The 21,959-nt window shown below is 39.1% G+C and overlaps 1 protein-coding gene across 2 annotated transcripts in view; it reads right to left on the reverse strand.

Annotated features, from left to right (window-relative positions):
• The window catches only part of cep89 (centrosomal protein 89), a 72,095-nt gene that overhangs the window by 40,654 nt on the left and 9,482 nt on the right, over positions 1 to 21,959 (reverse strand). Inside the window, exons 8-17 of one of the 2 annotated variants that reach the window (XM_033624709.2) lie at positions 21,354 to 21,496; positions 19,864 to 19,914; positions 19,298 to 19,381; positions 18,766 to 18,869; positions 17,284 to 17,399; positions 16,542 to 16,722; positions 15,927 to 16,094; positions 13,092 to 13,233; positions 7,678 to 7,767; positions 6,976 to 7,302 (exon numbers count right to left, since the gene is read on the reverse strand). In XM_033624709.2, coding sequence (XP_033480600.2) covers positions 7,285 to 7,302; positions 7,678 to 7,767; positions 13,092 to 13,233; positions 15,927 to 16,094; positions 16,542 to 16,722; positions 17,284 to 17,399; positions 18,766 to 18,869; positions 19,298 to 19,381; positions 19,864 to 19,914; positions 21,354 to 21,496 — 1,097 coding nt within the window. In that variant the 3' untranslated portion in view covers positions 6,976 to 7,284. Of the gene's footprint in view, positions 1 to 6,975; positions 7,303 to 7,677; positions 7,768 to 13,091; positions 13,234 to 15,926; positions 16,095 to 16,541; positions 16,723 to 17,283; positions 17,400 to 18,765; positions 18,870 to 19,297; positions 19,382 to 19,863; positions 19,915 to 21,353; positions 21,497 to 21,959 lie in introns of those variants that run through there. The other variant, XM_033624537.2, reaches the window with a different exon arrangement.

Here is a 21,959-nt window from a genome sequence, read left to right on the forward strand (position 1 = left end):
CCAAATCGCAAGAAAAAATGTTGGTATTGTGAGTTTCTAATACTTTACATTTGCACATTATTATCTAGCAGATATGTTTACTTGTTTCAATTATGTTTCAACAATGCTGAGGTTAACATGTTGCTATATTTAGGCACAAAAACCACTTAGTTATGGTTAGGAAAACTGTTTTTTTGTTGTTGTTTTTTTCAGTTTTGGTGCCAAAATTATGCCAGGAAAAGCAGTGGTGTCTCAGTGTTGTCGTGACACGATCCTCACTGACAAATTGCTACAAATGCCTATGCTTAGAGCCTAGAAAGCTGCTGGAAAAATGCTGATGGGTCGCTACAAACGACCACATTTGCAACCTAAAAAGCCATTAAAAACACTGCAATGACTCGCTAAAACACAACTGGTTGTGTTGTTTGTTGGTCTCCAACAGTAGTCTGCAGCTTGGCAGGCAAAACGCCTAGGTAACACACCATCCGCTCCACCTCCCAATGACAAAGTAAGCTCATATACTACATCAATTTGAAAACAGTTATGATACATATGAAACATGCAGTTGCAACACACTGCTGGTTTGCAGAAACATACAATGCCAACATTTTCTTCTGGTGACTGGGCTGAGATTCTCTGTGACATTACATGATTGATGAGATGGAGGTCTGGCTGCACAAGATAAATTTCAGGTGTCACTAAATAGTGATAGCTCCAAAGAATGACAACAGAAGAGCTATTTTCTTTTGCAATGAATGATTTTAACTGCATGGTAGTACCTCATTTTTTTTAAGTACTATGATGGTCAAAGTTAATAAAGTATAAAGTACTGGGACTGGTTTATAAAGTACAACAACTAGAGGCAGAAACATTTAGGAGTAAGAGAAAAGAGAAACCAATAAATGTGAGATGACAGACAACAGCAGCAGGTCAGACAGTAGAGAGAGATTTCATTTTCTGCCCAAGTTGGCAGAGCTGTAGGACACAGTGTTCGTCAGTGGAGTGTTTGTCCTGCTGGTTTTATGGTCTGACATATTCAGGAGCCTGCTTTCATGAGGGTCAGGTGACAGGTTACTTGAAAAAAATATTACTCTCCTCCCCTACATCTGAAAATGACCACATTGGTCAAAATATAAGACAACCCTGAATATGAGAAAACTCTGTCTGGGTTACTTGGGGTAATCCACAGACCTCACTGACATCAATTTCCAAACGGGTTCTTTCTCTCTTTAAAAATGGTGCCAATTACACAATGTGTAGCGTAGTGAGGTGAAGTGTTGCTTGTCAAAGAAAAGTTAAGAATCCTTGAGAATTCAACTTTTTTTTCAGCTTTCAAGTACAAGCCAGAAAGTGTCTTGAAACACCTAGCTGCTAGCTGACACCATTAGCCAAATTGGGCTAATGAGTTAAGTGAAAGAAGTTAATTTGTTCAAGTCTTTCATCACCATAATGAGCTTGGAATGGGAAACAAAGTAATCTTACACTGATGTCAGGCACCACGGGTCACGCAAACCTGTGACCTGGCTATATTTATACATGCATTCACTAAAATATTCAACATTTTAAGGTGTTCCAAGGAGATGGAGGAGCATTAATTTTAATTACACATGAATAATGTAGTCGTAATCTGCTTTCTCCTTATGGCACACAGTCCTTATCTTTTCAGTTTATAAGATGGCAACATTGAGATCACAGCTTGATAAGAATCAAAGGAGAGTTGGAGATGATTATAGAGTTTATGGCCGGTTACTAAAAAGAAAGCAGCTGCTGGAAATTGGTAGCATTTCACCTTGGTATGAAAAGTGAGAGCAAGATAACTTTGAATTAACATTCCCATCTCAGAATAAATCACCTACTGCTGTGAGACTGAGTGTCTCATCAGCAGCCCCCATGAGCTGCTGATGAGGAATACAAAAGGGACTGTGCTGTGGAAAATCTGACTGAAGCAGGTAAAAAGCTATGGCAAAAAAATCTATTTTACATTTGCAATTCAATTTTGATGTCTTCGGGTGAATCACTGAGCTTTAAAATGGACCATTTGTGAAAATGTGCAGCCATCATCTTGTGGACTTTTATTGTCATTTAAACTGATTGGCCTCCATCAAGTTAAATGAGTTGAGAGTTTATTCGAGGTCGTCAAACAGGGAGGGGATGGGGATGAGGGGGAGGTCATGCGCTGGTGGGAAGATGCTGCATCTGGTAGTTGAGAGTAAGATCCCAACAAAAATCTTTTTGGCTAAATTCTATACATCAAAATAACTGATGGACTGTCAGACCTGGGGTAAATTTGATTGATTTATTGTCACTAACAGTAGTGGAAAAAGTGATCTTTTGACCATCCTTACTGATGTATTTCACTATTTATTTTTGTACATCTGCACATATATGTCTTTTCTTGGATGCTCTGTCCATACTGAAAAGTTGTGACTCATTAAGAGATACCTAGTCTCTATATACAGACTCTCCATTCAGTGAATGTAGAGTCTGTAGGCAAACCCCGGAGATCTTGCCTCCGGAAGAAAAGTGGAAGAGCCCTGATTTCCGGTTGTAGGCTGTTTGTAGTCCGCGTGATACTGACCAATCATGTTTCAGCCAGCTGCAGTTTTGCCGGGTTAAATGGTCCATGCGGTGAGGCGGAACATAATTGGCATCACTGCAAACTCTGAATCCATCGCAATGGTTCAGCATATTTACTTATATATAAACAGAAGTCGGAAACAGAAATTCACCTCCTCCGCCCAAATCAAACCAGAATACCAAAAAATCGGGGGTCTGGCTGTATCGCCATCTGCCGGAAGTAGGACGCCGAATACAGCCGATGGGTTCCGAGAATGATAGATACCAAACTCCATTTCCACATGAGGCAGATGTATGAATGACTAGCAATGTTAACATATTGTTGATTTGGGCTTTTTTCTCTTCAGGATATTCAGAGCCTTCATGCCTAATGGAATCTAAGTCAACCTTACAAATGTGCTTGTTTCAGTAGGTATCACCACTGATGGGGAAGAAACTCATTTTATGACTTTGAAGAGTTTCACATGTTTCTAATAAGTGTGGGTTTGAGACTTAGATCAGGATCAGGCTGTTGAAAATAAATTCATATCTCTACATAAGCCTATATCATTTTTTGTTTCTTCCCTCCCTTTACTATCATTTTGCGTGAAAGGGGTTTTTATTAAGTTACTTAGTGAATAGCATTTTGCGATAATATATTACTTACTATCAATAAATGGTTAACATTGCACTGAAATTTTCATGTTGTTTGATTTGGTTGTAGGTGAGGTGCAAAGGCCTCTGAAAATAACAGAATCTTGTAACTGCACACAGAAATGTCGTATGCTGACATGAATAATAATATTCATGCAGTCCTGTGTAGAATCAAGACATGAGGCTAAAAGAGCTTTTCAGTCACAACCACTGAACCACTGAATCACTGCATCATATCGCCAGCATTGAGGAGTAGTGAACTGCCTGTAATAAAACTAGGAGTTTAACTATATTTTGCAAGTGTAACGTGTTTGTAGTTCAACTACACTCACAAGCATTTAAATAACTTTTTTGTGCCGTTTTGTGTAGTTCACTACTGACACTACAAACAAATTTGGGCCATAGAGGGAAAGAAATGCATTTTTATTTTACCAGTTCTGTAACTGCAATCAAACTCTCTTTGAACAAACTAGATGTGACTGTATTGATTCTTGCTAGATATTAACAAATGTTCAGAGAAGCTGTTGCATGTATTTTTTAGAAGTTACCGTGCGAACTGAGTAATCCTGCTTGGTGCAATACCCCACCCAGACTCGTGATCAGAGCTGATCAGATCAAAGGATGAGAGAAGCGACTGTTTGTGAGTTAAAGCAAACTTTTAGACCCAGCTCAATGAACAGTTGTGTTTCACTTTCACTGGGAAACACTGCGGGGTATTGTTCATACACATTAAGTGATGACAAGCAACACTGACTGGGCTAGATCCCATTTTAAATAAAAGGACAATAAAGCAAAAAAGTTAAATATCAGTCTCATTACAAATACAAACAAAATAAAAAACCAAGTATCAAAGAATGACAAAATTTAAAGATTTGATGCAAATTGAAGAAAGAATGTTCCCGGTGCAGTGCAAACCCCCTCGTCACCATGTCTGTAAATGTTTCAGTGAAGGAATTCAAACATCATTACTGTGGTGCTGACATTCTTAATTGATTTATTGATGAGTCAATAGACAAAGTATAATTTTGATTAATCATTTACCTAAGTTATATAACAAACATGATCTGGTTATATTCTCGTAAATGTTGAGATTTGATTTGTTTTCTTTTCTTATGAATTCAGTATCTTTAGGTTTAGGGATGCACCGAAATGAAAATTTGTGGCCGAACCTGAAGCCGAATAATATTAAACGCTTGGCCGAATACCGAGTACCGAATACCGAATATCGTTGTTTAGTTTTTCATTAGTTTTTGCAGATGAACCCCCTCCAGATTAGTGTTGTCACGGTACCAAAATTGGATCCCACTGTACGATATCATGGTTCTGAGTAGTATCATGATACCACAGCAAAAATGAGGCAGGTGTGCCTTTTGTCATTTATAAAAAGATAAATCACTTTTCTATTATAGGCTACATCAATGATATTTCAATGGAATAAATTACTTATTGACTTATTCATACTTCAAAAACAGCATCAATGAGTGATGAACATAGGGGGGATCAAAATAAAATAAATAAATAAAATAAGAATCAACCAGCCACCCTCCTCCCCTTCATAAGTAAAGAACAGTCCCTAAAGTGCGGTGAGGTTTGTGGGCCATGAACGGCTCATTTCTCCTCTGACACGTCACATACCTGTGTTCGGCTGGCTCAGCTGTTCAGGTATTTCTGGGCAGTCATGACGCCAAGAAGAGGATATTATTGGAGCCGACTTATCCGTCGCCGGTAAGCCGATGGCCGCCTTATTTGACAGGAATACATTACTGTCTGTGTCTGTGACCCCCGTTCAACCCACAATCGGTGGGATTCGCCTTTCGTTTCTGCTGCTGGTTGAAATCTGTAGGCTGCACGCACAGCGTGCTGAATGATTTAAGCCTATTTTTCTCGCTCAAAACTTTTAAGTCGCAAATGCGAGTGCAGTGAGGGACAGATTGCCACACTGCCGACATTTTACTCAGCCCGTCACGGCACGCTGTTTGATTGCGTTATCAAAACACGCCGCTATTATTCGGCCTTGCTTTTAACTTATTCTACCGAATACCGATACCGATAATGTGTGTGTTTTTTTGCAATATCCAGCCGAATATATTCAGTTACCGAATATTCGGTGCATCCCTATTTAGGTTGGTTGGACAAAATGAGAAACATGAAGACTTTGTGTTCCAGTAAATAGTGAGGGGACATCAATACCAACTGATGCAAGAATCATCTATTGTGTTGTAGCAGGTCTATGAAAGTAATTGTGATGAACGCCTAGATAGCCATATAGTTACAGCGCATACTGTATGTATACAATGTAATTCCAGCCCAAGACAAGAAAAGAAAAGAATCCCTGTGTTATACAGCTCCAACACCTTGAGGGAGAAGTATAATTCCATATAATTAATATCTAGTTTAGCTGGCAGGGAATGAGAGGGTAGACTAATGAAGTATAAAAACAAGAAGGAAATAATGTCCTTGTGCACATTTAACATTTATAACTCTCTTCTTTCAATGGTCTGATTACCACCAATAGAACTCACATTCATACACACACACACACACAAACACACACCTCTTTTTCTCTGGGCCGTTGCTATAGAGACACAAATAAAATTGACAGAACCACTGAGATATTTCCCCCTGATGTGGCTTGAATGACAAGAGCTGCTGACAGCTGGAGCACAGAACACTGGTCCTAGAGCAAGGCACTAATACTGCCTGATGAATGCCACGTTCACATTTGGCATAACAAACAAAGGCTGTGCCAATTGCTATTGCAGGACAATTGTCAACCCCAGAAGTCAACCAAGATGGCACTGTAGGTATATGCAAGTGGAGAAAAGGTTGCCATGGTGATTCCCTTGACTAGTCTCCATGATATTTCTGTGGAAAGGGATAGATTCCATATGATTTGTGTCACAGAGTAGATGAAAGAGAAAAACGATGCTCTGGATTGATTCCTGTCCACTATCAGTCATGACCATACTTATGTCTATTACAGCCATCTATACCATCTTACATTACTTTTCCCTTTAAAGAAAAAAACACTGAAGCTATGGCAGGTCTGAGCAAAGTGGCAAGTTAAATGTGAAAATTTGTAATGCAATGTTGCCTTTTAACTCAAACTTTTAGAACCGTTGCTACAACAAGCTGCTGCATCATCTTATGGCCCTCATGATACTGATCCCTCTGTTTACGATCTACTTATTGCCAACTGGAAACCTGCTTGACTATGTTTTAAATTATGTCTTGTACAGTATCTAGATACAGGTCTCAGTTTGGCGTGTCCATGTCACATTACTGTAAGTCCACAAATTTAGCTTTAAATATTAGTATTAAGGTACAGTTCCAGCTGGCAGAACAGTGTTAAACATTAGCCAGTGGACTGCAGTTACAGTACAGCAGCAGTGGTATCAGTTAGCAGCAGACATCAGAGAGTAATGAGCTGCAGAAATACAGTAGATATAATCAAACAATGTGTTACTGCCTAGAAGGTCCTGTCCACTGCCACACATTAAAGCAAGTCAGCACCATAACTACAGGTAACAGCAGTGTCACAGGGACACCCTAAGATCAATGGACCAAAGTCAAAGAGACCAGCACACACAGCAACACTTTTATCACTGCTGATGTTTTCTTTACATTTGCCATGCTTACGGTGTGGGCTGTTGATTCTACACTTTGTTAGAGATGGGAAAATGCAGTCATATACCCCATTTCCAATTTCGCGAAAGCACCAGAAAATAAGGTTAGTCAACAGTAGACAGCATCATGTAGGCTAGTGAAAATGTTATAGTCATTAGGTATTTTTTTTTATCTGTTACTTATTCAGTCCCTCCTTCCAACTCAGTGTTGACTTAGTTGAAACGATGTTCAGTTGCTGCTTGGACGGAGGAGGTTGGAATTTGTGGCTGATGACAAAGAGTCCCAGAAGTTACCAATAGCCACACCGGAAAAGGGGCAAAATTTAGTGTGTCCATCTGGGTGTCATGTTTCCATCACTGCTGATCAGGGTTGATAAATACCCGTGACTGATACAGGACAAAAGCCACATGTTGGTGAGTATTTGTGTGCAGTTGGTCCAGAGGGAGAGGGGCTCTCAAGACTCAGAGCTCAGCTTGAGATGGCAATCTGGCAATCGACACAAGTGTTCATCAATTTATGCTTTCTGAGTGTTGGAGAGTGATAAGAGATGGATTATTAAGTGCAGTGGAGTGGACTGATCAATATGAAATAGACTGGAGGGTTATCTTGGGCCAAATTAACTTCAGGTAAATGCTGTGTCTCAGTGTGGACCATTGAGGCAGCAGCTAAGCCAAAGTTGTAGCCTCGCATGCTACCCTGGCATCAGAGGTTAAGATCAGATTAACCTGCCTGCTGTGTAGCAGTGTAGTTTCCGGGCATAGTTGACTGGGAAAGACTTCCCCCATCTTTAGAAGAGAATTCACAGAACTTTCAGGGGCATTTACTGTAGTATGAAAGTGATGTTTAAAAAAAGGAACTTACTTTGACTTCTTCCTGTAGTTTTCCGAATCGGACTGTGCCATTCAGAATTCTCTTGACGAATCCCTGCTTTTCCTGCTGAAGAACTGAAGCCTGGGGAGGTAGAGAGGGAAGACGGGGGGTTACTGATCTAAGAGAGGAGCACAGAAGGGGGGTGAGTGCACAGTTGGATGAAGGATGTGAAGGATTATGGGAAAGATGGATAAAGGAAAAGAAGGAAAGATTGTTGAGACTGTTGCCAATCTACATTGCTGTGTAAGGCACATACACTGCCACAAACATCCTATTTTCAGTGTTATATGACCAATTAAAGGTAGACAATAGTAGGTGTGCAGAAAAATGAGAAAGGAAATTCATAAAACAGCATACAAACAATGGTAAAATACCTGTCAGCCTAAAAAACACAGCTAATGTTGTGCTAGTGTGGCATAAAATTAATTTAACTCCTGCTTGTGCAGTATAATGAAGGTGTTTTACAACTAAGTGATTGCACATTGCAATAGCAGCCAAAAATCCCCAATGTCACATCATTTAAGGCTGACGTGGATCTTCTGCACCTACTGTTCTCTGCCTCTAAAGAGTGGGTACAAATCAGCACAGGTACGTTAAAAAAAGATTGTGGTTAAAAAGAAAAATGTGTTAAATTGCACCCTGCACCTACACTTTTTTAAACCATTCCTCTCACTGATTACATAGTCCTGCACACCCAAACCAATTTCTCACTGTGCCAGCACTAGAGAAAGGTCTGGCTGAACCCAGTATAGTTCCACACCAAAGGAATAAAACACTCTCGGTTGTATGTATTTCTTTAACACGGTTGTCTTGAGCAGCACTAAGCCCAGATGCAATGATGGTAAATAGTCTTGGGTGGAACATCAGCACGTGGGAAAGCAGGTCCTGGCATTAAAATGGCTACATCCCCAAAAAAGAAAACGCCACATGAAACATTAAAAGATGTTTTAGCGTGTAAGTTGCTCGCTCAGAGCGTGGTGTGTGTCAGGTGTACTAGTCTACTTGTGTTTATTGTTGCCCTCTTGGCCATGTTGCTCTTGAAAAAGATTTTATATCTCAATGAGACTTTGCCTGGTTAAATAAAGGATTTACGTAAAGAGACTGTTGTTGTTTCACACACAGTTTTAAAATTAAATTCGAAGATAGATCTGGCTATGCGAGACTAGTTTCATGTGGAGGAGGACAATCCCTCCCGAAACACCACACATGTACCTTTAGTCCACATCTTGTGAGTCAGACCACTGATTGCATAATTAGCAGGACTGAAAAGCAAAGTGCAGCAAAGAGAGACTGCAAACCTCAATCGGGATGTAAAGATGTTTTTGTATTGTGCCTAAAAGGTGAACATCAGCTAAGTGTCTTGGATAATAACATAAATACAGTTATCCTGGAAGTCATAGCCAGACATAGAAAACTACAATTATAATTTAAGTGACCAGCCAGTCTTCCTCAGCAGCAGCTCTACTGCTCACATTATGTGGTCTAGCCACAACACTGCAAATAGCCAATAATATCTGTACTCACAGCACACACACACACAGAAAATCACGCACATACACCATTGTGGTCATCCTGTTCTCTTGCAGACAAATCGGCTCTTGTTAGCTTTAGACCCACTTCTCTAATATGGTGTCAGTCTGACCTTCTACACATGATGGGCTCTTGCTTATCATCTAAAAAGCAAGCCATGGCAAAGTCCCTGAATCTATTAACATTTACCAGAAAAACGTTCTCCCTTCCTCTGCCATACACGTAGCCAACTGAGCCAAGTACATACTTAATAGTTTTATGTGTTTCGGCTGAACTCTATTTTTTTTTTTTTTTTTTTTTTTTTTTTGACATGCTGCATCTTATGGCTCTGACTGTATATTCATCTAACAACATCCCAGAGCACCTCCTCTACCATGATGGAATTATCATTAAAAAATTACCAGCCCAGTCAGGCATCAAGGCTCTGAAAGAACAAAATGTGCTATTAATGGAACAGGAGTCTTCTGTTAATCAATACAATGCAGTTTTCTATAATTTCATGCTTGTGTATTTATTCTTGCTGAAAATAGATCTAATTTTGAGGGAAATGTAATGCTGAGCAAATTACGTTTTCTGTTTACATAATGAGAAAATGTTGCTAATTAACGTAATTGAAAAGTCAAAAATTATTCACTGACAATGTATTTCAGTTGTTTTGTACACTAATACACCCTTAGTGACTAAAGCATTATTTTTGCATTACCACCTTTTTTTAAATCAAGACTTAACCAAAATCACAATCTTTCCCTCACCTTAACCAAAGTGCTTTTTTAGCCTCAACCTAATCACAGACAGGCGTCTGGGTGTGAACCCGGGGTTTTAGTGTCTCAGTCCAGCACTTTGTATGTCTCCCTACAAATCCAGTGCAGTACAGACATGTAGTGTTTCACTAACTCAAAGAAACGCTGTCTCTGAACATAACACAGACAACAATTACGTTGTCATCACATTGTAATTATGAATGTAATTTAGTGTTATACAAACACAATTTGTAGGAGACAGGCTTACAGATTTACAAACCCAAGAGATACATTTTGAAAGTGATGGAGAGTGCAGATATAGTCCAGTGCTGGGATTCTCCCAGAGGTTACCAACTAAGAAAAGAAATTTAATTCTGACTGATTCCCAAATCAGCCCATCCATCCTGGATGGGTGAGAACCATGTGGGTACAACCCAAAATAACCAAGCAAATACATCAGCTTCATCAAATATGCTGAGCTGCTTCAAGTGCCACATTACTAGCACCCTGGAGCTGGTTACTCCTGTGCTTTTTTCAGCTGAGACATGCCAAACTGTCTGCTGTAAAAGAGGTCTATTACATGCACCTTCGTAAATGGAATCAGTGGAATGTTTAATCAGTCACATTTATCATATCACCTGCTGTTATTTGCAGTATCATCCCTAAATCTCACTGCTGACATGAAGAGTGCACTTCAGCTGATAGGGAAACTGCACCTGTTTGATAAATGATGCACACAACTCCTGGCACAAAAACAATAGGTTTTCAAAATGTGCGCTCAGACTCTTCTGTCTCTTTGGACCAACAGTCATCAGCCACATGCTGCACAGCTGCTCCTTATTACTCAATAGCTCCTCAGTATATGTAGACGGCAGCTTTATTGGACATTTGCCAGATTGTCTGTGCTGCCTTGTTGCTGTAGCATTTGACTGATTCCTGCCTGCCAGTTTATGTTCTGGGTGACTGCCAGCTCTCCTGTGGTTGTTTTTCTAATCCGACCTGCTTTCACAGCAGTTACAAGCCTTACAAATTAGCAGGTAAACTGCCTTTAAACCCTGCCTGCAGTGCTTTGGTGTCTGCATTTGGGTTCAATCATCGGTTGCCAAATACCTAACCTAGCAACAGTCCAAAGGTTAAATAGACATCTGTTTGTCCTATTTGCTCGGTTTGAATTAAATTTCAAAGTGTTTACTTCACTATTTCTGCAAGAAATCAAACCCTATGACATATTAAGATAATGTATGATAATGTGCAGTAACATATAGTATAGGAGATAATGTGATACTGAAGTGTAACATAATATGGTATAACATGGGACATAGAATATAAGGTGAAATGTAGACATTTCATATATTGTATGTACTATATTATCTCTATATTAAAGCAGACAAACACTAATTATTACTATATGATATTATGTATTATTTTGATATAAGCTGTTACTGCAGATTATATATTAATCTTACCACTGCTAATCACACCACTATCACTTCACTTGAGACAGTGCTGCATTATTAGCTGAACGACAACGCTGGTCATGGATGCGGTACAATATGTGTACTGCTTGCCTTGCAATGTCGAGTTTAACTGCTTTTGTTTGGTTTAATTTTGTTTAAATCATATTTGTATTTTAATTTTTTAGATTTTATACAATATTCTATATTGACTTTTCTCTATTTATCTGCAGCACCTTTGCAACAACTTTCTCCTCTACTGATCAATAAAGGCTTATCTTAAAGTTAATTGGTTAAAAAAAAAGATTAGATTGTTTTGTGTTGTTGGTTTTCAATGGAAAGCGAGCAATTAGTTTTTGAAAAGTAGAAATTATTTGTGTGTTGGTGTGTGTATGTGAGCGTCAATTCCATCATGTGTCATACCCAGTCAATCTCAGAACCTATTGGATATCGGTCTGATGATGATTTAGCTTCTAGGGACAATAGCCAGTAATTCAGGGTGTTTTTGTGTAGCCAACCAGATATCTAGCTAATCGAAATGCGGGCCAGGACTTCATCTTCCGTGCATTGGTTTTTGTTTACTGTCTGAGCTGGCATACAGCAGAGACATGATGCTGTAAACGGATATATACATAGAAATGTAGGTAGGCTTTTTTTTTAAACTTATAAAAAGCTAAATTGTCATCAGATGATAGCTGATGGATTCAGAAATTGCATTTCAGCAAATGCGTTTGGCCTCTTCACTGCTTCCCTAGAGTGATAGAAGTGTCAGCGATATTACATGTGCCTGTATGTGTATGTATGTTCATACCTGAAGCCTCGTTACAGAAATTTCCTAAATCTAAAATCCTCTCTAATCTCAGTTTAAGATGACATTCAGAATTTTTGGCATCACAGAAACATGTTTCCTTACAGGATTTAGAAAACAAATCCCATCTTATCTAAGGATAGTTTAATTCAGCTATTACACAACCGTCTAAACTAACTGTCCTAAATTCAAAATAACTACTAAAAATGTTTTTAGGTCTGTATGGTAATGACGATGAAGATGAGGAACAACACGAAACCGAAATATGATGATTGAAACTCTACTCAAACCTCCCGGGTGAGGGTGTCTGATGTAAGACCCGAAACACCCAATGACCCCGGTAACATCACTGAAGATGTGTCCAGGTTGCACCACAAAGTGTATCTAAGTACTACTCAAACTGCATGATGACACTTTAAATTTTAATAAGTAATTCAAATGAAGTAATTAATTAGAATAAATAATTAATTTAAATAATTAAGAGGAAAACTGTCAGTAAAGGTGGGGTTTCCTCTCCTCCAGCAGCATAGTTACTGCCTCTGACTCCTCGTAGCTAAAACTGAACACACAAGTGAGAGCTGCTATTATGGCTTGTCCATCTGGAGTAGCCTATGGGTACATTCTAATCAAAGACACAGGCAGTCTCATGTAAAATCTAAACATAGATACAGGCATGCATTGTTGTTGTAACAGGAAGATTGGATTTTTCCTATCTTTGAGATTAATTAAGTTAAACTAGTACAAGCAGTTAGGATATTTTTCTGTAATGAGGCTGATTTCACCAGGGTGTCAGTAGTAATACAGTTATTATGTATAGCATGTGTGTCATGTGATGTAAAAATCTTTCTACAGTGTCAGTAGCATCAGTAGTACCATCTGCAACAGCTGGTCTCTCTCCTGGGAAATGTGCTCCGCCACAGAAATGACAGCTCCCATGTATTGCCGAGTCTTTTCCTCTTTAAACACACACTCTTCCTTCTGTCTCTTCAATACACTCATCCGTCTCTCAGCCTTCCTGGGTGATGGAGAGACAGGGGAGAAGAATAAAATAGGCAAAACAGCATTAAAGACAGTGAAGGAGGGGAAAAGATGGAGGGAGAGAAAAACAATGAGATGTGAAGGAAAAGGAACATGGCAAAAAAAAAAAAAGCAGGACAAATAAAGACAAGGGAGGGAATGAGGAGAGATTTAGAAAAAATGAGGGAGAAAAATGTATTTGGGGTGAAGGGAAAGGAGCAGAGCAGACAGAATACAGGGAATACAAGAGAGACAGAGTTAACTGGATGATATCTTGAGACCCTGCCATTTTGTTGCAAGTGGGGTAGAAACGCTGTTAATCAAACACCTTCTGCCAATCTTCACACTTCAGAATGAGAAAGTCCACATTAATCTCAGCTCAGGTCTACCAGGAGCAGAAGAAGGTTCCAGAGAAAAGAGCAGATTTATAAACAGCTATAATAACTAACCAAATTAATCGTGTACTGTAGAAAAATAACCTTTGACGTTTGATGCTGTTGGAAAACCACTGACAACTTCATCTTATGCCCACAGAGAGCATTAAATTACCCTCTCACACTAAGATTTGCATGATCATTCTGATTTTACTTTACAGCATAACTTTTAAACAGGGAATAATACTCTGAGGAAAGGAGATGATCTGTATCTTCAAAACAAAGTGTCTCTGAGCATGGCTCAAGCTGTCATGCTGCTGACCTTCCCAGCAACCAGGGAAGAAGCCACAAATTCAAATCTCACTTCAGGATAAACTGGGTGTTACGACCAGTGGCAGAAGGCTGAGGGAGATGTCAATCAAACACTGTAATGCCTGCACACTCCTGAGAAGCGTCCTAATCAGGCAGCATAAATGAAAACACCTATGTGGGTGGACACAGGGTATGAAGGGGGTTTGCATCATCAAATTCTTCAGCATTTAACACCATAACAAATGAGAGAAAATGTGTTTCAGCGGTTTCACTTTGTAGTGAAATATTAAAGGTTATGTTAACACTACCTAAATTATGAATTCCAAAAAAAAATTTCTGTGGCCTAAGAAAGTTCCATCAATATCTGAGAACATGAGCTACTTTCTCTCGAACCCAGAAACCACAGAAGTCACAAACTTGTGATGTCACTGGGTATAAAGTCTGGAGCTGCTCCACAGACAATAAATGGAAGCCTGATTTTATCACTCCACCAAACATTTGTTTTCATTCTTATACCTAAACAAGCTTTATTCTGTTGTGGTGTTCTCAGTGCTAAAAGATAAAAATGCTTAGAACATTTCCCTGGTGCTCTCAGCGTCATTTACATAATCTTTCCCCAAAACATTGTCTATGGAGCAGCTCCAGATTTTATACCCTGTGACATCACAAATTTAAGTTTTAGCACTCCAGATTTTGGATTTGGGAGAGTTGTTCATGTTTACTAACATTGTTGGACCAGAGGAATTGTGAAAGTCCCCTTTAATGGCCACATATCAGTTATAGAAGATTTTCAAAGTCGATTCAACAATGTTGTCATTCTCTTTTAAATAGAGCTGCAATGATTCATCGATTAGTTGTTTACTATTAAATTAATTGCCAACTTATATTTTTACATAGTTTTATTTCCACGGTTCTCCTCTGGCATTTTTTTTACATTATTATGTTTTTCACATAAGAACAGACTGTTATACACAGATATTAAAGCTGGGCAAAGGGGGTGAGGGAAGGAGACTACTCAAGCACAACAAAATTTATGTGTATAAAATTGCATGGGTTGTTCCACTGTGGAGGCACCAACCACGACCTCAATTCTTTATTTTAAATAGATTTATAAAAATACCATCTTTTAAATTGACTTTTTAAAGTGGACTGCAAAATTAAATAAGATCTAGAGGCATGATGACTGGATTGATAATGTAGGACAATGATAATTATCAACCTATTTAATAATCAATAAAACTGTTTGAGTAATTTTATAGAAAAAAAAAAATCAAGCTTCTTAAATGTCAAAATTGTCTAGTTTCTTCTCTCCTGTACGACAGTCAACTTCTGTAGACAGTATCTTCAGGGTGTGGGTATATCAAAACATTTGAGTACATCATCCTGGGCTTTAGGAAACACTAATTGACATTTTTCACCATTTTCTGTCATTTTATAGCTCAAACAGCTAATTGATTAGATTGAGAAAACAATCGACAGTGAAAAGAATCATGAAGGGAGTCCTGCTTTTAAAGAGATCTGCAAATTGCATAACTTTGGGCCGAAAATTATATCAATTATATCAAATTATAAAACATGCAAAACAAAAGTTGGACCAATGTTGACTGCACATTTTTGGTCTCATTAGCAGTAAAAGCAGCAAAAGCAGTAGGAATAGTGACAGTAGCAGTACCCCCCCCCCCCCCCCCCCCCCACACACACACACACACACACACACAAAATTTGGTTTGAAAGGCAACATTTTTTTAACATCATCCCACACTTTTGGCCTAAATATTTAAGTCAATTGTGTGGTGTCAGCAGGTTTCTGTTTGAAAATGTCAAACAACTTATCATCACAGTTTGAGGGAGGATACATAACCACAGTCTAAGGAGGTGTTTCTTATTGGTAACTGACGGTGTCAAACACTTCTTTAAAGTGTCGTGATGGAATTGTGGCCAACTAGCAGGTTATAGGCTTCATGTGTGAGATGATATCAAACTAAGACAGCAGTATATTTAGTACCTGTTGGCTTGTTTGGTGAGCTCCTGCTCAGTCTCCATTCTCTTTTTATCAGCTGTCAGGTTGGCTTTGTCCAGAGCCAGACTCCTATTCTCCTCTTGCAGGCTGGACAATCTGAGAAGCAACTCGTCCATCTCACTCCTATTCCTACCCTCCTGCTGCTCCAATTGTCTGAGAGCCAAAAGCAAATTGTACAGCACATTATGATAAAACATCTAGCACTTGGTAAACACTTTTAAACAAAGTGTATTCTGTCGCTAGAGATAAAGATAAAAACCCACAGAGAGTTTTCATAATACTGCTAACTCACATCTTTATACTACATATTTTGATTAACTTAGCTTTCCTTCCTAGCCATATTAACTAAAGCAATTAGTTTTTTTTTTGTCACATCTCAGTGCCACTCTCTATTGCAATAAAAAATGCAATGCTTCTGGTGCTTTCATACATCAAGCAAGAACATGTGTTACTATTCAGTGTTCAGTTCTTCTCTTTCTTGAACCTACTTTACAGAAAAGAAGATCTGTGTCCCCGTTCAGGAGCAGAACTGTTTTTAAAACGGATTGGTTCATCTTTTAGCAGAGACATATTTGATTAAATGAGACATTGTAGCAGTACCGTCTGAGTTTCCCAGTAATGTTGCAGTGTTCCTCCCAGGTGATGGCATCCTTCAGACAGGCCCGCAGAACTTGCACCTCCTTCTCATTTTTCTGCACCTCCCTTCTTCTCTCTTCCAGGTCCTCCTGCAATCGCTGCTTTTCTGCCTCTAACAGCATCAGCTGCTTAGACACCTTGGAGACTGCAAAGAGAGGAATGAGACAGGAAGAGGTAGAAGTGTAAAATGGAGTAAAATAAACAATGTAATGAAATTTTAACCACAGATCATTTTTGCTTGTACCTGTTGTTTCATTTGAACAATTTCTTTAATTTTTACATTTAGGGGGGCAGCACTCCAACCATTTGGTATTTTCCTGACTGTGATCTATTTTTTGCTCATCTGTATGGTAGTCTGGCACCCAGCTTTAGTCTTAAAATGCCTACTGAAGGTAACACTGCTGTGTGATATTTTAACAAGATATGAAGTTAATATTTACAAGAAGAACTCCTGTCCAGTCAGATGCTCCTGAAATAGCATCTGACTGATGCAATTACATAAACTTCTTCACCAAACAATTTTTGTATTACTTGCTTGTATCATCAGTGTACTTATTCACTGTTAAAAAAAGACAGAATCTGCCTTTGGCTGCAGATTGGTGGTACTGTGTGTTCACATTGTACCACCCCACCCGCACCTTCCAGCAGGTGCGCTTGCAGACGCCCACATAGTCACCCAAGATGTACCTCTTTGTGGTTGTTGTACCTTCAGAATAGTGTTTGCTGTGGTTGGCCTTGGCTTTCACATGCTGAGCCTCCAGCTGATCAATCAGAACCTGGTTTTCCTGCAAAACCAGAAGGGCCTGCTGTTGTAGCTGATGACTGCAGGGAGGAAGGGAGGGAGGGGGAGAGGGACAGAGAGAGAAAGATTATGTCTGTCACAAAAAGCGGCTATAATATGGCAACATTAATAATCGCCAGCTTGCCTAACTGGTGCTTAAGGTTATATCTTTTTGAAATAGGAATAATTTTTACTTTTAATGCCACACTCTAAATGTACACAAAGATGAACAGAGAGCAAATCACCCTTTCATTTTACAGCTGTGGTTTACTAATGTATGAAAAACTTGCCACTTTATGAAAAGTGGTTGCATAAACTTCACAACCAGCCACAACTTTCTGCCTCCACCTTTTAGTATCAGGTCAGCGTGATCAGGTACCTCAACAGAGGAGTAATGAAAAATGAGGACCGCATGGAACAGTTCTATTGGTACCTCCCACAAGTTTTCACAATGGAAACGCAAAAATTACCATTCTAATGTGTACTGAACTGATCTGTGTGGTTTAGCTCTTGATGACTGGTTTTGTCATGCAGTGGTGCACTGGAGTACAATCAACAATCTCTGAGTGACATGATACATGACTAAGCAAACAGCCTGACACTTCGAAAAAAATAGAACTCCCCATAAAGCCTGAGAAAACCAGATGAAGTAGCATCAAGCTTGAGATGATGAAGGGTGTGCAGGTATTCGACTGAGAGCCACTTAAATGATTACTTGGTCTGTATGCAGATGGATGTACTGTAAACAGCCCTTAGCACTTGTCTCATATGTCAGTAAAATAATAATACATCATGAATTATGTTTCTACAGAAGGTAGTATTTAATTTCAACCCTGTTGTAGAGCATCTAACCTGTAGTCCCTGCCTGCCTTCACTTGAGCTGGTGATGTTATTAATCATGAATATGGAGCAGTCAGTTACTGTTCAAAGTCTGGTTTTCTGTTCAGTAAGTTCAGTAAGTAAGTGCTCCTAATAATATTACCTGCCAAATGCACTAAATGTAAATGTATGCAAATACTGTATATTGAAAATCAAGACACACATGATTAATGTCTTACTCAAACTTTACATTGTTCTTGAGTTGATACACAATTTAAAACAGGTTCAAATGTCTCTGTCTCACTTGTTGGAGCTACTTAAGTAGATATTGAAAATGTGTACGTGTCAGCAGCACTACGAGCCGGATGCTGGATGAGTAGTGATGGGCACAGAAGATGTAAAGATTTTACTACATTAGTTTCATTATTTATTTATATAGTAACAGACCCAGAAATGGGCAAGCAGCGGGACAGAAGAGAATTAAAGAGGTATTTAATTTTCACTACATCATGGGAATGAATGGTAACGGCAAAGCAAGTGCTGACAGTGCTGAACCAATGCACACACAAAGAGTATATTTCTTCTTACCAGTTCTTCTGGGTGACCCCTCCGATCTTTGTTATTTCATCATGGAGTCTCTCATTTTCTTTGATTACTTCCTCTACATGAACACGCAACCTCTTCACCTCCTCCTGTGGTAAACAGACAAAGACACACAGGGACCTCTGATTTTAAGGACAGCAAAACAAGAACAAAAAAGAAATCTTCAACTGTATGACCACCTCTCTGCTAAGGATATGATAACACAGTTACTCACATTCTATCACTGCAATCTTAATAGCATAAGACCACTCTGTGAAAATAACTGAAAATAAAAACTTAACTCTCTGTTGTCTTGTACTATAAAAAAACCCCACACACTGTTAATAACCCTGTTATTATGACTGTGACAATTCAGTCAGATAAACCTGTGTCTTGCAGGTTTTGATCACATGCATTGCATATATTCGAGGCAACACATCAACAGTTTTCTGCATGTGTCTTTGATAACATGTCACATTCTCCTGAATGATCAGATGACAGGTGATTGAGGGGATAAGAAAATACACATATACTTTACCTCAGTGGTTTGCAACAGTGCATCTTTCTCATTCATTCTGTCTTCGTATGCCAGCAACAGAGGAGATAAATACTTCACGTCAAGCTACAAAAAAGGACAAAGACAAATGATCCAAATTAGCTACAACATTAAAGCCATGAATCTTTTTCCATATAGGGCTTATTCAAGGCAGAAAAATCACTTTTTAGCCCACTAGTGTCACTGGTTGAAAAATCTGAACTATATTAGGTGCAAATATATTTTCTATACCTATGCAGGTTTCCAGTCACTGTGTACAAACCTTTGCCAAAGCTTCCAAACTATCAGACCAGTTATTTGTCACCAGGCTGAGTTTATATGATTTTGCATGTTAAATCCACATTAATCTGCCGAACAACCAATTTAGCTTAACAGGTACCATCTTCAATTATCATGCAACAGTATTAAAAAAATGACTTGCCTATTAAACTAGCCAGCCACGTCAAGCAGACTGATTAGCTAAATGTGATGGTTAACCAGCCATAAGCTTAGACTACTGCCCTGCCACATTGAAGTAATGTACTGTACAGCTATGTAAAGATACTGACCAGCCAGGGAGGAGGAGGTCCTGTCTTTGGTAAGCCACCGATTCTGGAGCTCTGGATAAGACACAGTAAGTAAGAAAGTAGTAAGAGAAAGTAAGAAAGTCAGTCATCATACCATCAAAACCATTGTTAATATGGTAGCTTTTCGGTCCAGTGCGTAGGATTTAGGGGGATATATTGGCAAAAGAGTATGGATGTTTTTATTAGTTCATAATAGCCTGAAAATAAGATTTTTTTTTTTGTTACCTCAAAACGAGCTGTTTACATCTGCATAGGGAGCAGGTCCTCTGAATCTTAAGTTATTAAAGGAAAAAAAGGTGAGCACACATTAGCAGGTGCTGAGTTAGCAGCCCATCCCTGACGAGCCAAACTGCTTCAGAGAAACATTGATTTGTAACGTAAAACCTGCTTTACTGAGTGTTGTTACCATTTTAAATTACCTGGTCTGTTTATTTTGGAGAGGAGGAAACATCTGCAAATAATTTCTGAACAATGAACACTGGAGGAAATCTAACCAGGAGAAGTTTCAAGTGGTTATAGTCTGCAATCCTCACCACTAGACGCCACTAAATCCCCCTACATCTTACACACTTGACCTTTAAATGTTGTCCTTCACACAAAGTAATTAAATATACTGATAGAACCAGAGGATTAAAGTCTGAAAATGTTATTTTGCTGCTTCTTGTATCCAGGTGCTTGAGGAGTTTCATAGCAAAGTTAATCCAGTTTTTCTGTAGCAAAGAATATTAAAGTTTTATACCACAGAACAAATGGGTAATCAAAGGCAAATGGCAATATTTATGTAATCCACGGAAGCAGACAAATTCTAGCTTGGCTAATTAAACTAATTCAGACTTATCCTATATTGTAGTACTGCACTGATCTACTACAAAACTACTCCCTATTATTTTCCTTTATCTCCTTCTTTCACCAGCCACACCACAGCTGTCAGTCATGAGTGCTAGCAGAGACATCCAGCGACAGCAGAAGCAAACTGGTAGTTATGAGAGCAGCAGATCTCTTGGTGTGAAGGCACAGCAGGATGCAGCCATGATTAAAACCCAAGGCCAGCTTTCTTCTGCAGTGTAAACAACACTAACAACCCAGAATGGACAGACAGCCATGGGGGAAGGGACTGCAGTACAGAATTAAACAGACTAAAATTTCTCCTGCTGGTGAAGAGAGCAGAGGAGAAGAGTTCACTAGAACACATACACCTGTTTCCATTAAATTCTGGCAACGTGAGCGAGAGTGATACAGGCTGAATGATAAGAGAAACGGTCCTGGTGCAGTCCCTGATGGCAGGGACTCTTCGACAAGTAAGCTTTATCAAGGCTGCCTACACAAGCCCTCTATCAAAATTCTCATGAGCAAGGCACAAGCCCATAGCTATTCCAAGGGGGCTACAATCAGCTTGACGGAGGTTTCATTTATAAACTTCCAATTCATGGTTTTGATTGAAAGCAAAGGTGCTACCTTGTAGCTGGTCATACCTCCTGTTTGGACAATGGTCTGAAGTGGGTTTGGTAGCGGCTCAGCTCCACATTCAGGCGGTGAACTGTCAACTTGAGGGCGTCATTTTCATCCACCAGCTCCTGAGCATGCTGCCTCAAATTCAATAGCTCGGCCTGGTTGCCTGTAAGCACCGAAGAGCAAGTTATAAATATTTTTTGAGACATTCCATAATGCTCTTATTCAGAATACCACAATAATTAAAAGAACGCACTAGAGCGTTTCAGAAATGTCCAACAATTTACCAAAAAAAAAAAAAAAAGCCATATTCATGCAGCATGTCTAGTAGCTTTGCTTTTTATCTTTTTATTTTTATGAAAGTAAATAATTTAATTTAATTTAACCTAATTAAAAATAGCCACATTTGATTATTATGGTTTCAAGAGGAAGGAACAGAGAGGGCTAGTGAAATCTAAATTAAAGGTGACTACAAGATTGCTTTGGTCTTTCTTCAACGTGGCTTTGACTCTCCATGTGATCAACTGGCTGACCCTGAATTACAACAGAACTTCACCCTTTCAGTATAATAAGAGAACATGGCAGCAGTACTTTTCCATGCTGCTTCTTTCTGCTCACCACGAGCTCAG

This window comes from Epinephelus lanceolatus, chromosome 2 (genome assembly GCF_041903045.1).
Source record: "Epinephelus lanceolatus isolate andai-2023 chromosome 2, ASM4190304v1, whole genome shotgun sequence".
NCBI classification, from domain to species: Eukaryota; Metazoa; Chordata; class Actinopteri; order Perciformes; family Serranidae; genus Epinephelus; species Epinephelus lanceolatus.